This window comes from Rissa tridactyla, chromosome 3, assembly GCF_028500815.1.
Source record: "Rissa tridactyla isolate bRisTri1 chromosome 3, bRisTri1.patW.cur.20221130, whole genome shotgun sequence".
Taxonomy (NCBI): domain Eukaryota; kingdom Metazoa; phylum Chordata; class Aves; order Charadriiformes; family Laridae; genus Rissa; species Rissa tridactyla.
The window spans coordinates 92397454-92414370 of record NC_071468.1 but is presented as its reverse complement, the minus strand read 5'-3'; the positions used below and the strand labels follow the sequence as shown (position 1 = coordinate 92414370).

The 16917-nt window shown below is 36.5% G+C and overlaps 1 protein-coding gene across 6 annotated transcripts in view; it reads right to left on the bottom strand.

Moving 5' to 3' along the window:
• COL12A1 (collagen type XII alpha 1 chain) overlaps nucleotides 1-16917 on the bottom strand; it is a 101848-nt gene that overhangs the window by 15862 nt on the left and 69069 nt on the right. For all 6 annotated transcript variants that reach the window (XM_054196528.1, XM_054196529.1, XM_054196530.1 and 3 more), the window contains 11 exons: nucleotides 16069-16107; nucleotides 15837-15975; nucleotides 13578-13720; nucleotides 13093-13202; nucleotides 7837-7986; nucleotides 6572-6649; nucleotides 5854-5940; nucleotides 4921-4974; nucleotides 4303-4398; nucleotides 2822-2875; nucleotides 1278-1331 (listed from right to left, as the gene is read on the bottom strand). In XM_054196528.1, the coding sequence (XP_054052503.1) occupies nucleotides 1278-1331; nucleotides 2822-2875; nucleotides 4303-4398; nucleotides 4921-4974; nucleotides 5854-5940; nucleotides 6572-6649; nucleotides 7837-7986; nucleotides 13093-13202; nucleotides 13578-13720; nucleotides 15837-15975; nucleotides 16069-16107 (1004 nt within the window). The remainder of the gene's footprint in view (nucleotides 1-1277; nucleotides 1332-2821; nucleotides 2876-4302; nucleotides 4399-4920; nucleotides 4975-5853; nucleotides 5941-6571; nucleotides 6650-7836; nucleotides 7987-13092; nucleotides 13203-13577; nucleotides 13721-15836; nucleotides 15976-16068; nucleotides 16108-16917) is intronic.

Sequence of the window (16917 nt, the reverse complement as noted above, 5' to 3'; positions counted from 1 at the left end):
CAAAAGCATGATTAGACATTAATTTAGGATTGTAGCCTGATTAAAATGGACTTCAAGATTATGTAATTGATTATGATTAAGGTTATGTAATACTCCTGATTACTACTAGCATACATTTTAAAACCTATCTGTAATGTAAGTTATAAAAATAGCTATCACAACTAATGCTGGAGAAGGCTATGGAACAATGATTTTCAGCCAGCTTAGAGGATGTTCAGCTGCTGTTGATTAACTGAAGATGGAATGAGTCTCTCAACATTTTTAAGAAAAGGAATCGTTGTTCTATCCCACAGGAGCAAGATCTCCCTTTTTGCTGTTCTCTCACTCACAGATTAGCTGGAAAATCTGAGGTTTCTACTTAAATGAAGAAAAACTTCCCTCTCAGATACTTCCCCTGCAACAAGAGATGCTGAGAAATCCCACTTCAGTAATCTAAAATAGCACTCACAAATGAACATTGATGGTCCATAGCCCCCTAATGACCCACCAATCCAATGGTATGTTCTTTGGGAACTGGCTATCACATGGTGGTCTGTTTTCATTTCCAGCTATCAGCTCCCACTAAAGGATAACTATAAATGCATACATCAGCTATTAACTTTGACTATAAAGTCATTGCTTCAATCATCTCAAAGGTGATATGCCACTATGAAGACAAAAGAGATTTGCTTAGTTGACCCGAAATTAGAAGAATGGGATTGCAACAACTCCACAACGAAATACCTGTGTGCATGCCCTTCATCATGAAGACATTTGTCTTCATAATCCCCCATCCAAAGAAAAGTTCTTAGCTCCAGATAGTCAAAGATTAAGAAGCGAACTTGACCTTCACAGTAAGAATGGCACAGACAGATGCGTTACAGATATGACATCTCCCAGATGTTGAGACAAGCAGAGTTTTGAAGGGATGCCCTGCAGTAGCAACAGTGTGTGGAAGACAGCAGGGCTGAGTACCTCAGCAGGGCCGTGCTCAGGGGACATCCTGCTCTATGGGTGCAGGCATTTGAGAACCTAGTCAGGAGAGTGAGCAGTGCAATTTTTACAGAACCTGTCTGGCTACCCTATGGCTATCTGGGGAGGTTTTCACCTCTAGGTTTCTCTAGTCCTTCCACTTTTACCTCTGCAGGTTGGATACTGATAAAAGGACTCCTTTTGAAAAAGCATTTGAAAATAGAAAGATATGATAAACAATGGAAAAAGAAAAAAAAAAACAAACAACAAAACAAAAGCAACCACATTACTTCATCTTTTCAGAAGATAAACTGAGGAAACCTTACCCTTTCTCCTGGAGGTCCCACTGGGCCAGGTGGACCAGGTAAACCTGGGGTTCCCTAGAGGGAAAAGGCGTGATAAACTGTATCCATGACAGAACAAACATCACTGCTATGATAATCACTCCAGTATACATGCACACATTTAAATATTTAACCGTCTTCAATGTTGCTTTTTGTCATTTACAAAAATAAAACAAACCTTTAGGAGAACCATTTATTTCATATGCATGATACAAGAGTCTTCACTCTCACTCTACTTTTTACTTCCATTTCCTTATGAGCTCATAATTCAACTTCAAAAATAATTTTCAGTACTGTTCCCATAAAACAGATATATCTGGTTTATTGTCTTTACAAGCATGACTTACAGATATCAGCTAATTCTTTAACACCTGGTGCTAAAGCCTAGCTGCAGTCATCAATTAGAGTGTATGTAAAGAAAAAAATTAGACTCTTCTTTTATTATTCTTTTCCCCCTATTGCCCTATTTTTTAACATTCTGCTGTTTTATTGTGCACATTCTAAATTCTCTGTTTCTGTTCCTTGTAGCTTCTGGGTAGAGAACAAACCCTAAAATTAAACAGGCAGGCTACATTAGAGAACACTCAGGAATAATTTCTGTAGGATCTGTACCACTATTGTAGGAACTGGATATCGAACAGCTTTGTATTGTGTTGTCATGTTCTTCCCCCTTTCCTGCCTAATCTCACCATACACTAAAATATAGCATTGCTTTCTACAGGACATTACTAATGCCTAAATGTATATTACTCAGGGTTATAGGGACTAATAAAACAGATAAAGAATACAAGGGCCTTGGTCTATGACTGACCTTATCTGATATATGAAACTAAATCCACAAAACCACTTAAATATCTCCTGTATAGTCTTTATATCCCCAATAAAATCAAGGACAACATAGTAACCAAGGAAGCTCAGTTATATCAGCACATGTGCAGATGAATGACCTTAGATTATCCAAATCTGGCTGATTACCCAAAAAAACCCTTATTTTTTCTCCACAAAACCTAATCCTACTTTACAATATAGAAACCTGCAAATAAGTGAAATTTAATATTGCTTTCTTCTTCCAGAAAGCATACAATTAATGTTCCAAGACCATTTGACTTCCAAAAGTTGAAAGGAATTAGACAACATTGCTGAAGAGGGGTTCAGCAAAGGTTCTGCAACCTTTATTTTAGGAAGACATTTAACTGCAGGTGGTCAGAAGTTGAGGGACTTTTCCTGGGGAGTTATCAGTGTACTTTTCCCAATCCAATGGTCTGTCCCTGTGCATTCACAACTGTCCAGATGGATATTTGGCTTGACTCAGTACAGCTGTTCTTTCACTCTTGCTGTTTTGAATGGTTTACTATTTCCCACATTTCAAATTCCTAAGTGTGAGATAATTATGTTTCCAAAACTATTGCTTAGGAAGGTATGAGAAGAGCCCATGACTCCTAGTGATGTCAAAGACAGCTGTCCAGCAGCCAACCTGCATCACGCATAGTGTAAAATGACATTGTCTTGTCTAAGTGTCGACTTACCGATCGCCCTGGTAGTCCAGGCTGGCCAGCATCACCTTTCATTCCTTGACGACCCTATAATTTTCACAAATGATTGTTAGATATTCTGAATTACAGAATGTGTAAATGGACATAAAATATTTCCTGCAAGATACCTAAATTAAGGAATCCATAAGCCAACTACGTATTATGGAATAAATCAAGATACATATACCTCTTAACTGAAGCAATACTGATCACTTCACAAACATTTGCAACTGCAGGATGACTGGTTGACATTATATTAAAAACACGGGCAGGCAGACATTTGAAGGGGGCACAGATTTTGATAACTAATGAGAAGTTCTACCAACGTTGGTGTTTTCATTCTTCAGAGGTTTCAAACTTAATATGACAAATAAATGTATTTATTGTATTCCACATGTAAAAGGAATGTGTTTGGCCCTTCTTGCTGTTTGGCCCTTCTTGCTGTTTGGCACCTCTAGGTCACCTTGATGAAGTTTTTCCTCCCAGTATACAAGAAAAAACTGAAAAGCATCTACACTGGTTAATAAAATCTTTCTACTTTGTCCTTACAAAACAGAAGGTGTACTTAATGTTTATCTCAAAGCATATTTTATTTTCTATCTCCCATATTACATTACAGACTGAGAAGGTAACCTAGTTCAAATGCAAAATGAGACTGTGCATTCAGACATCAAGTCTATTTTTTTTTTTCATAAACTTTATATTTTAATCAAGGACTTCATATAAAAAGGACGTGATTATATTAAAATTCAAGCTAATCCTAAACAGGAAACATCAACATTATATTCCTGCTTTTGGGGTGATTACTTATTCAAATATGGCAAAAGCAGTCTTCATAAATTTAGAATGTAGACAAAGGGTTACCTACGCTATCTGCTATAAAAAACAGAATCTGGTGAAACTTCATCAGTGTTAAGAAAGTTACTCTGGCGTTGAAGGCATGTACATGAAATCAGAAGTCGCTGCTCACTAAAATATACATGCTGTTTCCAAGAAAGCCTCCCAGGAATGAAGGGCTGTTTTGCATGACTAGATCTATGCACCCATTGCCTCTCTGAACTTCTAGCTACTGATTTAAGCTCAGAAAAGAGAAGCTAGACATGTAAATCTGTGAGAAAGTCTTCAGAGTAATATTGCATGCTTAATTTTCCTGCATGACAGTTTGATAGTTTTGAGTCCTAGAACTTTAAGGCCTAGCAACTCTACAGAAAAGCTGTAAGACTAAAAACAGAGTAGCATGATGTACATTACAACCTTTAGACTCTGTCCCTTCATAGGCATCCCGTAAGCACATGTAACATTCAGGATAGAAAATGCTATTGTATTGAGAGAAACTTGTTTCAGAAAATGACTTGGAAAATACAGGGAAAAACAAATGTTAGGGCAAAGCTGCCACCCTCTTCCCAAGACCACCACCCCCACAGATAGATCTGACTCCACACACATTCCCACCCACATTCAGAATGGCCACTCACCGGTTCACCTGGGATTGAAAGCCCATTGGGGCCTTGTGGACCTGGGGGACCTTGAGGACCAGGAGGACCTGTCTCGCCACGAGGACCAGGTGGCCCCTTAAAGCAGAAAATTAAAACAAGATTGTAAATGACAACCCCTTCTTAGATCTGTAACTGCAAAATCATTTGAGTTAGACACTTAAGGTCAGAAGCCCGGAGGCACATTCAATACTTCAGAACAACTGTGGAAACAGTTATCCAAGTGGCATATCCTTTCATAAACTATTCTCTGATTCATGTTGTCAGTCTCAGGCCAATACATGCCTTCTGGCAACGTTAATTAGAAGTATAGCTGTCTCCTCTGTAAAGAAGAAAGAACAATACTGCAGAGGGTGTATTAACATCCTGGTGCATGAACTCTAGTTTCCTAATGTGCAGTCAATGCCTTTGAGGCTATGTGTATACATAGGCTATGTATTTATAGTCTCAAATAGGCAGGCTGCACATAAATAACATATAGGCATCTTTCCAAGTAAATTTTTAATCTCCATTCTTAGCTCAGCATAGAACTAAGCATACAAATTTTCATATATGTAAGCATGTAGCAACATCATAGATGCATTCCAGAAAGATACTTACAGATGATCCAGTCAAACCCCTTTCACCTCTGGGACCCTTAGCGCCTGGGCCGCCCTAAATTGAATATTTGGACAGAAAATGTATCTCATACAGGCAAATCAAGAGTACATCATACTGGTGTGCATTATGAATCCTCTTATGAAATACTTATGTGAAAGCCCAAAGTACTGAAGTGTACAGATCACACTGCTAAAAAGAGTACTAGAATAAAAGATGCATCAGAAACTCAAGTAAACCACATCAGCTTCGGCCTTGACAATTCAGCCCGTTAAAAATTATTGTCATTTTTTTCTCTGCAGATACAAATTTCTTCAATTTATCTTCATCAAAATCTCTGGATAACCTCTCTAGTAGACTGCCAGAGAACTTAACTGGGCTTCAGATTCCTCATGCAGCATTTTTGATCGCTTCAAAGTAGACAGACTACTGGGTTGAGTATAACTCCCTTATACTCAAAGCAATCGGTAGGAGCTTATCCATTCCATAGATTACTATCTCTCCACATAAAAAAAAAAAGAGAGTAACTAATTTATTTCCCTGACAGAGTAAAGAATCTTTCCTTGGAGTGAAATCCTGACTCTGTATTTAGGAAAAATATTTGCACAGTCCATTAAAAATATCTTGCACATGAAGTGCAAGACAGCTGAGATTGGGCCAGATTCTTTCAACCTATCAAACGATGAGGAGCTAATCGCAGTGAGCACATTGGAAATATGGGAAAAGGATTATTATATAAACAAGTAGAGGTGGTAGGAGCTGCCCAACTGTGTTTTAAACTAAGATGAAAGGGGAACAGATTACCATGATGTTATGGACATGTTGATAGAAACTATCCCTCTGACAGGCCTTTGTTTCACAAAACCACAGATCAACACATAACTACTTCCATAAATTTAAAAATCAGAAAATCTGTCTATTGTGAATAGTTCTTACAGCTGGTCCAGGGGGTCCTGGAGGTCCCACACTGTCTTGAGTACAGGTACAAGCATTTGGAAGAGCTGGGCATTTTGCTTCATCTCTCTGAAAATTTAATCACAACTATTACTGTCCTGTTTAAAAAAAGTACTTGGTGGCAGTATACTTTTCTAAAACAATAACAGCAGGATTCTCTATATATATTCAAGAACAAGTAAAATTCACAGCTAACCAGTGTTTTCCAAATGTTTCTACAGGACCTTTCACATTTTTAGGAAATTTTGTCTGCGAGCTATACAAGACACTAACAACAGACGCACAAGCAAAATCAAATTCATATGCAATTTCTGTTGTTTTAATACTTAGATCCATTAGACAATCAGCTTGCAGTGACAAAGAATAAACTAGCTACTTTTTGAATGCCAATCTAAGAACAGATTAAATAAAAAAATAATATAGCTATTCCATTCATAATACCTAGGATCTTAAATACCACTGAAATACAAATTATAACTGACGTATTTCCCACCATTCCTAAGGGACTCAATTCTAGCACAGTGCAATCTTTCTCCCTCAGACACAAAACTTTGAAATCCAGTGTTGCTCACTGGCTGCTCTGACTACTATGATTTAGATGTTTTGTCATTATGAGGTATAATACAAGGCTAATATTGATAATGTTAAATTTGCTATTAGTAACAATTTTCTGAATAGCCATGGGTTCATTTATACTTACCATAGAAGGAAGATCACAGCATCTGTCTCTACTAGTCCAAACTGGACTGCATACAATGTCAAAATTCTGGATTTCTAACTGTAAAAGAAAGGAGGACTCTTGAAAAACACTAGAGATGTTATTTATGAAATCTAGTGGCATTATCATTAAAAATGACTCCTCAAGCAATTTATGTAGTTAACGTCATTAAGACTTTCACTTCCTTTTTTGACACTGAAAGAAAAATTATTTAAAAATAAAAAATTTAAAACCAACCCTACATAAGACTACAAGGACTTCAAGCACTGGTGCTTGCTCTTGCTCTGGGGCAAAAGGTAACCACATAGAGAGACACGAGAAATATTTTGCTATACTTAATGAATAATACCAACGAACTTCTACATCGGCTGACTGCCTGTGCACTTCAACATGAAATCTGGCTGAAAAACTTTTGGACCAGCTCTAAGGACTGCGGTCCTTGGGTCGTATATTAATTCAGATTCATGTATGGAACTTTTCACTGGCATCAGGGACGAGTTCTGCAGAAAGGCTGGTAGGTAGGTAGGTAGGTGGGTAGAGTGTACAGTAAAAGAGTTTCCTCTCTTTCTTTCACCCCAAGAGCTATGACTCTGTAGTTTGATACATCCAACCAAACATTTGGTGTTGAGCACCAGGAATCTTCTTCAGGTGTTAGGGTTTGCACACATGGGTCAGATTGCAGACTTGAATCTTCTAATATGAAGACCAGGTAATACCATTGATTACATATTAAGTACAGTTAATCCATCAAGATAATCGATGTGCCCTTCATAGCAGCAGCCACTTTTTCATTATAGGTTTATAGATCATAAAGCCAATGGGGATTACTCTGATCACCCAAGACAAGACGGACCATAGGACTTGTCAGAATTACAACCTGTTCATTAGAGTATGTCTTTTAGAAAAACAAAACAATCTTCATTTAAGGATTTCCAATGACAGAGAATCCACAGTAAATGGTTCCAATGACTAACTGCTCTCCCTATTAAAAGAAAAACGTTTCTGCTTTTGTTTGAATTTACCTGACTGCAACTTTCAACTATTAGATTTTTGTTCTTGCAATTCTGCTAGAATGAAAAGCTATCAAGACCAATCTTCTCAGTTAAGTATACTGGGTCTTGCAGCACAGACACTTGAAAGCTTTGGTGCTAAGATACTGTTTTCTTAGCAATCCGTAATCTCTAACCTCTTTCCTCAGAAAATTTCAATGATTTGCATTAATGAATGGATTAATGTTTATTGCTTACCGTTGCTGATCTCCGGTCACCTTTCAGAAGTTTCCCAAGTATTTCATAGCCATCAGTTGTGATGTTCCCAGCCTCCTTAATTGGTTTTTCCAGTATTTCACTGCAGTCAATGTAAATCTTAACATTTGATGAACTTACAACAATATGGACCTGAAAAAAAGTTTAACATAATATTTAGAAAAGGCACATAGGCATATTTACTTTAATACTTTAACAGTATTTCACTGTTTAGGTAGCACTGTTTTAAATTTTCTTCCTAGTAATCCTGCTGTACTTTCAACTGGTGGAAAAATTTAAACCCAAGGACAGTCTATGACATTAGTAACCGCTTTAAAATGTGTTGAAGGTCAATAAGATGAACACACAAGCACAGCTAAGAAGTACTATTTACTATAATGGTTGAACAACAATGATCTATTTTAAAAACCTTGCCTGAGAATTGCTTTAAGATGGCAGAAAAGTAAAAAATAAAAAGAATTTTTGAGAGGAAGTGAATACAAGCTTTTCTTGTCCTCTTCTGATGGCTGGGACCACACAAGAGGTTTATGAGTCTGTGACTGCCCAGTGGCTAATAGACTGTCTGTAGTTCAGAGACTAGATTGTTTCAGATCCAAAGATCCAGGATTCAGTTTCCACAGATGACTCAACCAGAGGCAGTAGTTGCATTGAGATACAGGAAGTGAGCAGAGAAGCCTGCCCAGAAAAAGACTAAATAATCGAAGATGCAAGAGAGAAATTTCCGTGAGAGAAATTTGGCTACAAAAACATATGCCAAAATAAGGGGAAATAGGGAAGAAGAGGAAGAGATTAATTATTGGAAATAAGGGAAACTTAGGAGGGAGAAAAGAATGACTGGAACGAAGGGAGAGTAAGTTTACCAGGAGAAGAGAACGAAGTGCTTGGGGTAAACCTTAAACACACAGTAAACCTTAAACAGAAGAACAAACAAAATTGAAGCAAAGGTTACCATTCCAAAAATTTATAGCACATATGACAAATGTTATGCAAGTGAATTTCCTACATATCTATGAGAACAGAAGACATTCAGGAATCTCCAAGAAAGAAAAAAGGGTCTGACACTTTAAAAACTCTAATATGGATTTGATGGAAGAACATCCTAAGGCAAAATAAAGGTTTCAGTGGCATATATACTGCATATATTTTATACAGAACATTATAACATCTATCTGTTAAAATATCAACACAGTAAGATCAGCAGTAAAGAATCCTTCAAGTATGTATTTATATTTTAAAGCTTGTGTTATCACAGTACATAACCCTTCAGAGACATATTGCTATTTGATGAGTGCTTAAAAAAATTGGCATAAAGTTGAAACAGAGATTCCCTTAAATGTCCTGAGTCAACAAGTGCCTGAACAATCTCCTGAGAATTTGTTCTTTTTTTCCATATTAGATATTTTCCCATGTGGAGCAGTCTCCAAGGCATCAGCACTGCTTATCTAAAACTTTTAAAACATGATGTGCTTATGCTTTATTTAATTGGAATTAAGAATTTTGAAACTGTCCTCATTTTTTTTTCATATGAAATTCAGTTGGCATCACAGTTTAATTCTCAGTGCTGTGTATACAAATGTTTTTATAATTAACATTCCCAACGTTGTTCATTGACCAAATAAAAAACTAGTGGAAAGATAGCTGAGTGCGTCCAAAGTATATTTTGGTATTACATACCAAACTTTCCACAAAATAAAATAAGCCAAAATTTTAAATTCATTATCATTTATACATATAGTTAACTAATGCATCAAACAGTTTAAAATTATCACAGATGTAATTTACTAACTCTTAAAGGTACCTAACATGCAAATCCTTCCAGTGGAATGTTAAGTATTTGTCACAAATTAGAAAAAGCAAATGACATCTGCATAGTGAACACATATTACTGCATTCTCATTTGCACACAAAACTTATGAGAGATGAATCTACATCAGAATGCTGAATGGGGATCATCAATTTGAAAATGTTCAAACAGCAATGACTGCTGAGCATCGTACATCTATCCAAAGAAGAAGCAACCCCAGCAGTCAAAAATAAGCAGAGCTCCTCCAAGCCATTGACTCAGCTCACTGTTGATTTAATGCCAGCTCTGAATTCCAGCCTGAATCTCATGGCCCAAGCATAAATCCAATAAAAGTATGCATCTAGTGTTTACAGTAAGTAATACATCTCTGTATTCAATCCTGCTGCATTTTGTTTTTAACAAAAATGTTAACAGAAACATTCTCTTCAATTTCTAACACACCAACATAAAGCATCACTTTTGATCATTTCCAGTGCCAGAAGGCACTGAGGTTTTAAGAAAGAAAACATAGTTTAATCTTTCTCTCTGGACCCCTTCTAAGACAAAGTTTGATGGAGTTCTGATGTACTGCTAAATGAACCACATCAATAAGCTAAGCAAACTATTATCCCATATGTACATCAGCAGAAAGACATACAGTCATTATCAAATTTCCTGTGGCTGACTACTGCAAAACTGCAATCTACAAGGAAGTCTAGCATGGTAAGAATAAGAAAGTAGAAGTCATCTGTCTCTCCAAAGCATTCAGTTATAAATTTAATGACTGTCTCAGGCAGTCAGGATTTTTCCTATGGGACCTGCCAGATTCAACAGCTTTCACCATCGCTATGCTACACAAAGCATTCAAGTATGCCAAAGTAAATTTCCCTGCACAGTTAGGTGTAGTTAACTGTGCTTCACTGAATGAGCCAGTAAGTCATCGAATGAAAACCACAAAAATGTTTGATATTTTGGAAAACATCTTCTCGCGTTCTAAAGATTTGTTATTTCTTTGAAACTGGATGGCAGGAGAAATTGCAAAGTACCTTCTGAAATGTGTTAATCTTACTTTCCTTCCTTCATCAAGCTGAAACTACTACTATCCTTTCTTAGGAGCTAATCAACATGACTGATACATAAGACTTTCCCAGCACACGAGCTGGGGAATCCCATGATGCTATCATTAACAACCTGACTCATATAGCAATCTCAGTAATCATCCTGGAGACAATCCAGAGGAGTCAGCTCAGTTACATGGTGAAAAATACCAAATACAGCTCTTTAAATCAAGGCTACTCCAGTTACTTTAAATACTATCAAAATCTGAACTTTTGTTTTCTTTTGTTTCCTGCAGTAAATAGCTCGTACATGGTTCATTTTTGCTTAAGAAATAGTCCTACAAGCAAGAATTCATAGTTCCAGAGCTTTAAGAAAATTTGCAAATGGTTGTTACTCCGATACATTGTTTGGCATCACAGGATTGCTTTCTGTTCACATGTATGAGTGTATTTAACTATTAAAATAATACAAAATGCTGGATTTTTATTTCCCCTGTAATTATTTTTCACCAATAAGTATAATACACAGCTATGCATAACTGCTAGTGTTGCTGGGGTTGTAGGTTGTTCCCCATTTGCTCTGATAAATGAGCACAGATTTACTGTCTGTGCTATCAGATAATTCTGCTCAGCTCTATCACATTTAGAGGAACTGCAAGGGAAAATATGACTCTGTATGTCAATTAAATTAGCAGCAGACACTTAAAACAGTCTGCTGGCAGTACAGCATGTAGAAAGCTTCACACCACTGACCTGAAAAAGGGAATTCTCAGTTCTCACACTAATATCTAAAATGAGGGACACTGCCTGCTGTTCTGTGTTTTAACAGTACTTCTCGGTGATAAGTTGACTCAACTTTTAAATTTCCTTAAAACTCAGTTGTCCTACTAAGCTATACCAAAAAAAAAGAAAGGCAAAAAGCCAAATGCCAAAAATAGAGGCTGCCTAATGTAGGTGTGATTCAAGCCTACTTATAATTATCAGTCACAAAGCCAGTGATATAAACATCCATTCATATATGCAAAAATAATTAACCATTAAATAAATTATAAACACAAGAATAATTGGACATGACATAGAAGCATCTTGGGAAATTTTCCTCTGTCAAATTCTGAGGAAACTGATAGCTTTTATAGTACTGTGTGATTCCTGTAGTCATCCATGTTTTAAACAGATTGAGTCAGAAAACATAATGGTGGTACCAGCTAGCTTGCCCTGGTTTCAGCCTAGCAGAGATCGGTTGACAATGTGGCCTCCAGTATCAGCAAGCAGACAGAGGCAACCTCTTATCTCTATCCTCAAAGGAATGCTGGTAGTGACTAGTCATGCAGGAGAGGGTATCATAAAGAAAACAAATGTTATACTCCAGCCATATTTAGTCATCAGAAAAAAACAGAAGGGAGATAAATGAAAACATGAGAATGTGCATTTCAGCTGACCAAAAATGTTGCAATTGCAACTCACTTTTTTTGCCCTAAACATACACACGTAACACAACACGAAAATATTTTTTAAATTGTGTTTTAGACATATATGTAGCCTCAGTCAAACACCGCCCCATGACTAGAGGTAAGGAAGCCTGGCAGGATCGAGTTTTCATAATTCAGTGTATAAAATTGGAAAAGCAAGCTCACAACTATCACAATTGAAGGCAGATGCAGTAACATGTAAGGATTTCATTAGCCATTTTAACAGCTCAAAAACCATGCATTTCATTCTAAATTGCAAATAGGTTATATGATCTTTTATGGGCTCTCTGTCATTATTGTTGCTTAGTTAATATTACTTTGGAATACTATGGAATATTTTAGGTTCAGTGAATTTAAGCCAAAAATATACCAATACACATGCATACATACAAAATATATACATATGCATCTATTATATTTGTTAAACATATGAATCTTATTCAATATGCTATTCACCTCCCAAAATTGGCTCCCTGCCTTTTTCTATAACTCAATAGCTACATACTTTCTGTAGTTATATCTTCTTCTTCTTTGGATGATTCCAAATCACTACTCTCTCCCCCTAGTCTTTTCTCATCACAACTTCTTTTCCTTTTTTTTTCCAGTTTATCTTTTATTCTTCCTTTTTTATGTGCCAGGAATCAGGCTATGATGTCTTGTTCAGATATATCCCTCCACTTACACAATCTTGACAAATCCTTGACAAGTTCTTTACAAATCTCTTACATTGGTTCAAAGTAAGCCTTTAACTCAATAATAAAAAGAGCTGTATCTTCAGAGATCCTGTTTTCTACGATCTGTAAGGCCCTACGTCAACTTACAGTACTATACAAAGACTGGATATAACTGACAGTGACTTCTGCTTCCTTGTCTTTTGTTTCAAAGAACAGCACTTCAGAAAGCAACATTCATAATTTAAATCCTTTACCTTGTGGAAGCTTCCATAAAAGATTTTCTTTACTTCATCATTATCAAAAGTTACAGTTTGAACCTCTCCCCTTGTATCCTTGTTAAAGAATGACAGCACTTTGCTCGCAGCTGCAATAAATGAAAATAATTCATTTTATATGTACTATTAAAACCACTATCTTAAGATACACGTCGGATACCTAAGACACCCACTCAAATGGGTAACCATGTATATATGGGTCTTATTGACCCATAAGTACATAGATGTACATTCCTTGGGTTTTAGAGGTAATACCAAAGTTGAAACATAGCTTAACTGAATTATTGTTAGTTGAAAAAATAATTGATGTACAAAGTAAAAAAAAAAAAAAAAATCTTTTAAAACTAAAATATATAATCCTTTTACCATGTAAGAATGCTTTGGGTTTGGAAATATTTGGGAAGAATGCATGCAAAGTAATGTAATATATAAATTCTCTGCACAGTAAGTAAAATCATACTTACGATCAAGCACAACTCCAACTTGTGGTTTGTAATCTCTGTCTGTAATCTGCCAAATTGCAAAAGGCTCGTTGGGGGATTCGGGCAGAAGACGGAATAACAGAATGATAGTGTATGCCTGTGGCAATCCCTCTGGGTGAATCTCCCTGTTAAGACAATATGAGGACATTATTTCACATGGAAACACACGAGGAAAACAAGATCTTCATAATTTGCTCTTTTTCTAAGAAAAGACATGAGAGTAACAGGGAAACCACATTGTTTAATGGAACTGAGCATTTTAACAAAATAGCATTTTCTCAAATAGAAAAGAACTTTGTGATAAAAATCATTGTGTGATTCGTTAAAATGAACTCACAGCCTGTCTTCAATTGATGTAGGCACCATGGTTATGGAGGAAGCCAGAATATGACCAAGAACTCTTGGAGATGTATTCTTGTGGCAAGATTATGCATAAACTACACATATTTCAAATTCCTTGGTGATAAGTACAGAAAATAGGACCCTAGCTTTATACTTTTTTCTTCTGGCCTGGTTTAGACAGGCAACAGCAAACACTTAACTATTGCCGCCCTTCAGGCACAGATACAATGAAGGATGTATTTAACGTATTCCCTGCAATTAGTGATGTATTTGGGCCTCATCAGTGGCTGAGGTTCAGATTTGTAATGTTCAGACTGCTAGACATTAAAAAACAGAAAGGCAAAAGTAAATAAAAACATGCATTAAATGGCCTCCAACATTTTCGAAGGGGAAGGGAGGGAATCCGGGAAGGGATTTGTAAGAAAGAAGGTAGTTTCTAACTGTTTTAATGGAGTTGAGAGGGGGATTTGGCCTCATGAACATAAACATAGAAACCTTAAAATGAAGAGAGAAGCTGCTCTGTATTCTAGGCAAAGATTTTGTACCCATACAATTATGGACACTCTACAATAACAGCACAATCACTAAGTAGACAACACCACGCAGCACAGTGCAAGAAATGAAATATTAAAGTAGATATAGCAATAATATTTATAACTTGGATACCAAGTTATCTCAGATATGGAAACAACTATGCCACCAGAATCAGGATGCTTGTATTGCTTTGCTGACTCAGTCTAAACTGAGTTTTATTTTCTGGCTTCTCATGATAAATAAATGCCCAGAATACTCTGGCAAGTCTACTCCACCCCTTAAAGCAGACAACGGACTATGTATCACAACATTCTAAAAAAAATGAAATAAATAGAAAGTCTGTTTATCATTTTATCCTACTAAATGCAAGTTTAATCTTAATGTAGGAGAGTTGCAAAACAAGATGCCAGTGACTGGGATTATCTGTACTTCCCTAGATCATAAGAATCCAGGCTGTCAGAGATCTATCACCCCCATAGCTATAATGGCACGTCAATGAACTCAAGTCCTCGAGTCCTCAACTTTTAAAGTTGTGAGCTGAGAAGTTTGGCAAAAAGAAATTATTTCTTCATGCATCTCAGCTCCCGTGCCTGTGATCTGACCTTTACCTGATCTGTCAGGACTGCAGAAGATTTCAAAGGCCTGTATAAAAAGAAGGTTAAATTTCCTTAAATTTTATAGGCTATCTTTAGGCATCTCCTCTGACTCAAAATGACTTTTTTGAAACTTACTTAAACAGATACCAGAGGAACAAATGTAAAAAGAAAAACAGAGGTACTGTTCTCCTCTTAGTAAAACTAACTGCTAATTTCTTTTTTTTTTTTGTGAAAAAATGTTAGAAAGACCGTATATTAGCCCTTCATATCCAAGTTCTAAGACCACAGGCCCTTGAAAACTCCACTCCATTTGCCAAATAAAGCAAGTCAAGTAGAGAAGAAACTACCCTAAGTCAATGGCATCAATGAACTGCCTACTGCACTATGAACGATGCCCCTGCAAAAAGTGGTGCTTATCCCTGCGTATTGAAACTGTTTCCCTCCAGCGACATGGGCTCGTTGTACTAAAGAGGCTGTACAACTGCCTAAAGACAAAATGTGGATTATATGCAACTCGAACGGTTAAAAGCATAATCTCCAAAAAAGAACAAAAAAGAACAATTAATAGTGAACAGATCGCAATGGAAGAAATAGCTTAGCCTTTAATGATAACAATGATAGACGTTCTTTGGAGTATATTTCTTGGAGTTCAGTAAAAAGAACATCAAACAAATGCATCTTCCATAAGATACTAATGCTATCATCTATAAACTCTATTAATCCTTCCTCACCTGCTTGCCCTAAATATGAGTCTTTCAGGTTTACTTACCGTATTGGCTGGCTGACAAAGGCATTTTTGTGGAGTCTATATGCTACATAGCTTGGGAAAGAGCCTGATTCCAGTGATACACCTTGTACAGAAGCAAAATGCTTCTCTGTTAGATTATATGATTCCAGCATCTTGAAACCTTTAAATCCGGAGAGAAAATAAAAAATAAAAACACTGTAGAGCTGTAAAAGATACAAATGCATCTATGCCAAAGTTTTAGACAGTTACTTACCAGGTGAAGTGTACCCCTCCAAGTAAATAAGAGGACAAGCTAAAAGACATGAAACAACATGTAATTCAAAACTATAAAACCTAACAGGATATGAGCATATGTATACTTCAGGAAGTTTTATTACCGAAAAGTCTGTGCCGTTATTAATTATCAGCCAACTTCTGTTACATTTGTCATACTGTGTTCTGCTCTGTGGTAATGTACTCGTTACTTTTAGTAGGATATTTCTACTGTGACAAATTGTATGGAATAACAAATGAACCCCCCAAATATTTTGAGTCTAATTCATAAGAAGAAAGGAGCAAATGACACAGTCTTTCCATGAATATTTAAGGCATGAGTCAGGCTGCATAATAGCTGTCAGATTCACAAGGAAAAACTGCAGATTTATATGGCTCCTCAGGAGCTAGTGGATGAGGCAGTTAGGGAGTACACAGTTGCACATAACAGGCCTGAGAATTTCTCATTTTTGCCATAGAAGGATTTTACTTGAGTAAACAACTGAACTTTATTTAGATAACTTTAAAACAGCATCACACTCCATAGCTGCACCTGTTTAGCACCCCTAGAGCAGTGGTAAGAGACCTGCTGTACCCCCCAGTTCATATTAGGCGTCCTTCTACTTCTAGAAGAGCAGTAGTTCTCACTGACTGTTACTCTCTTTTTGTTGTACCAGTACTTTTGAAACATGAGACAAGATTATATAAAATATAATACCTACTTCAAAATTTGGAAAAGGTAATTTGCTCCCTTTAACTATGTCCAGTTATTATGAAACCTAACTTTTATATATGAACATTTCTTTTGATATACCTCAAATGGGTTGGCAACTGTAGCAGTATATAAACA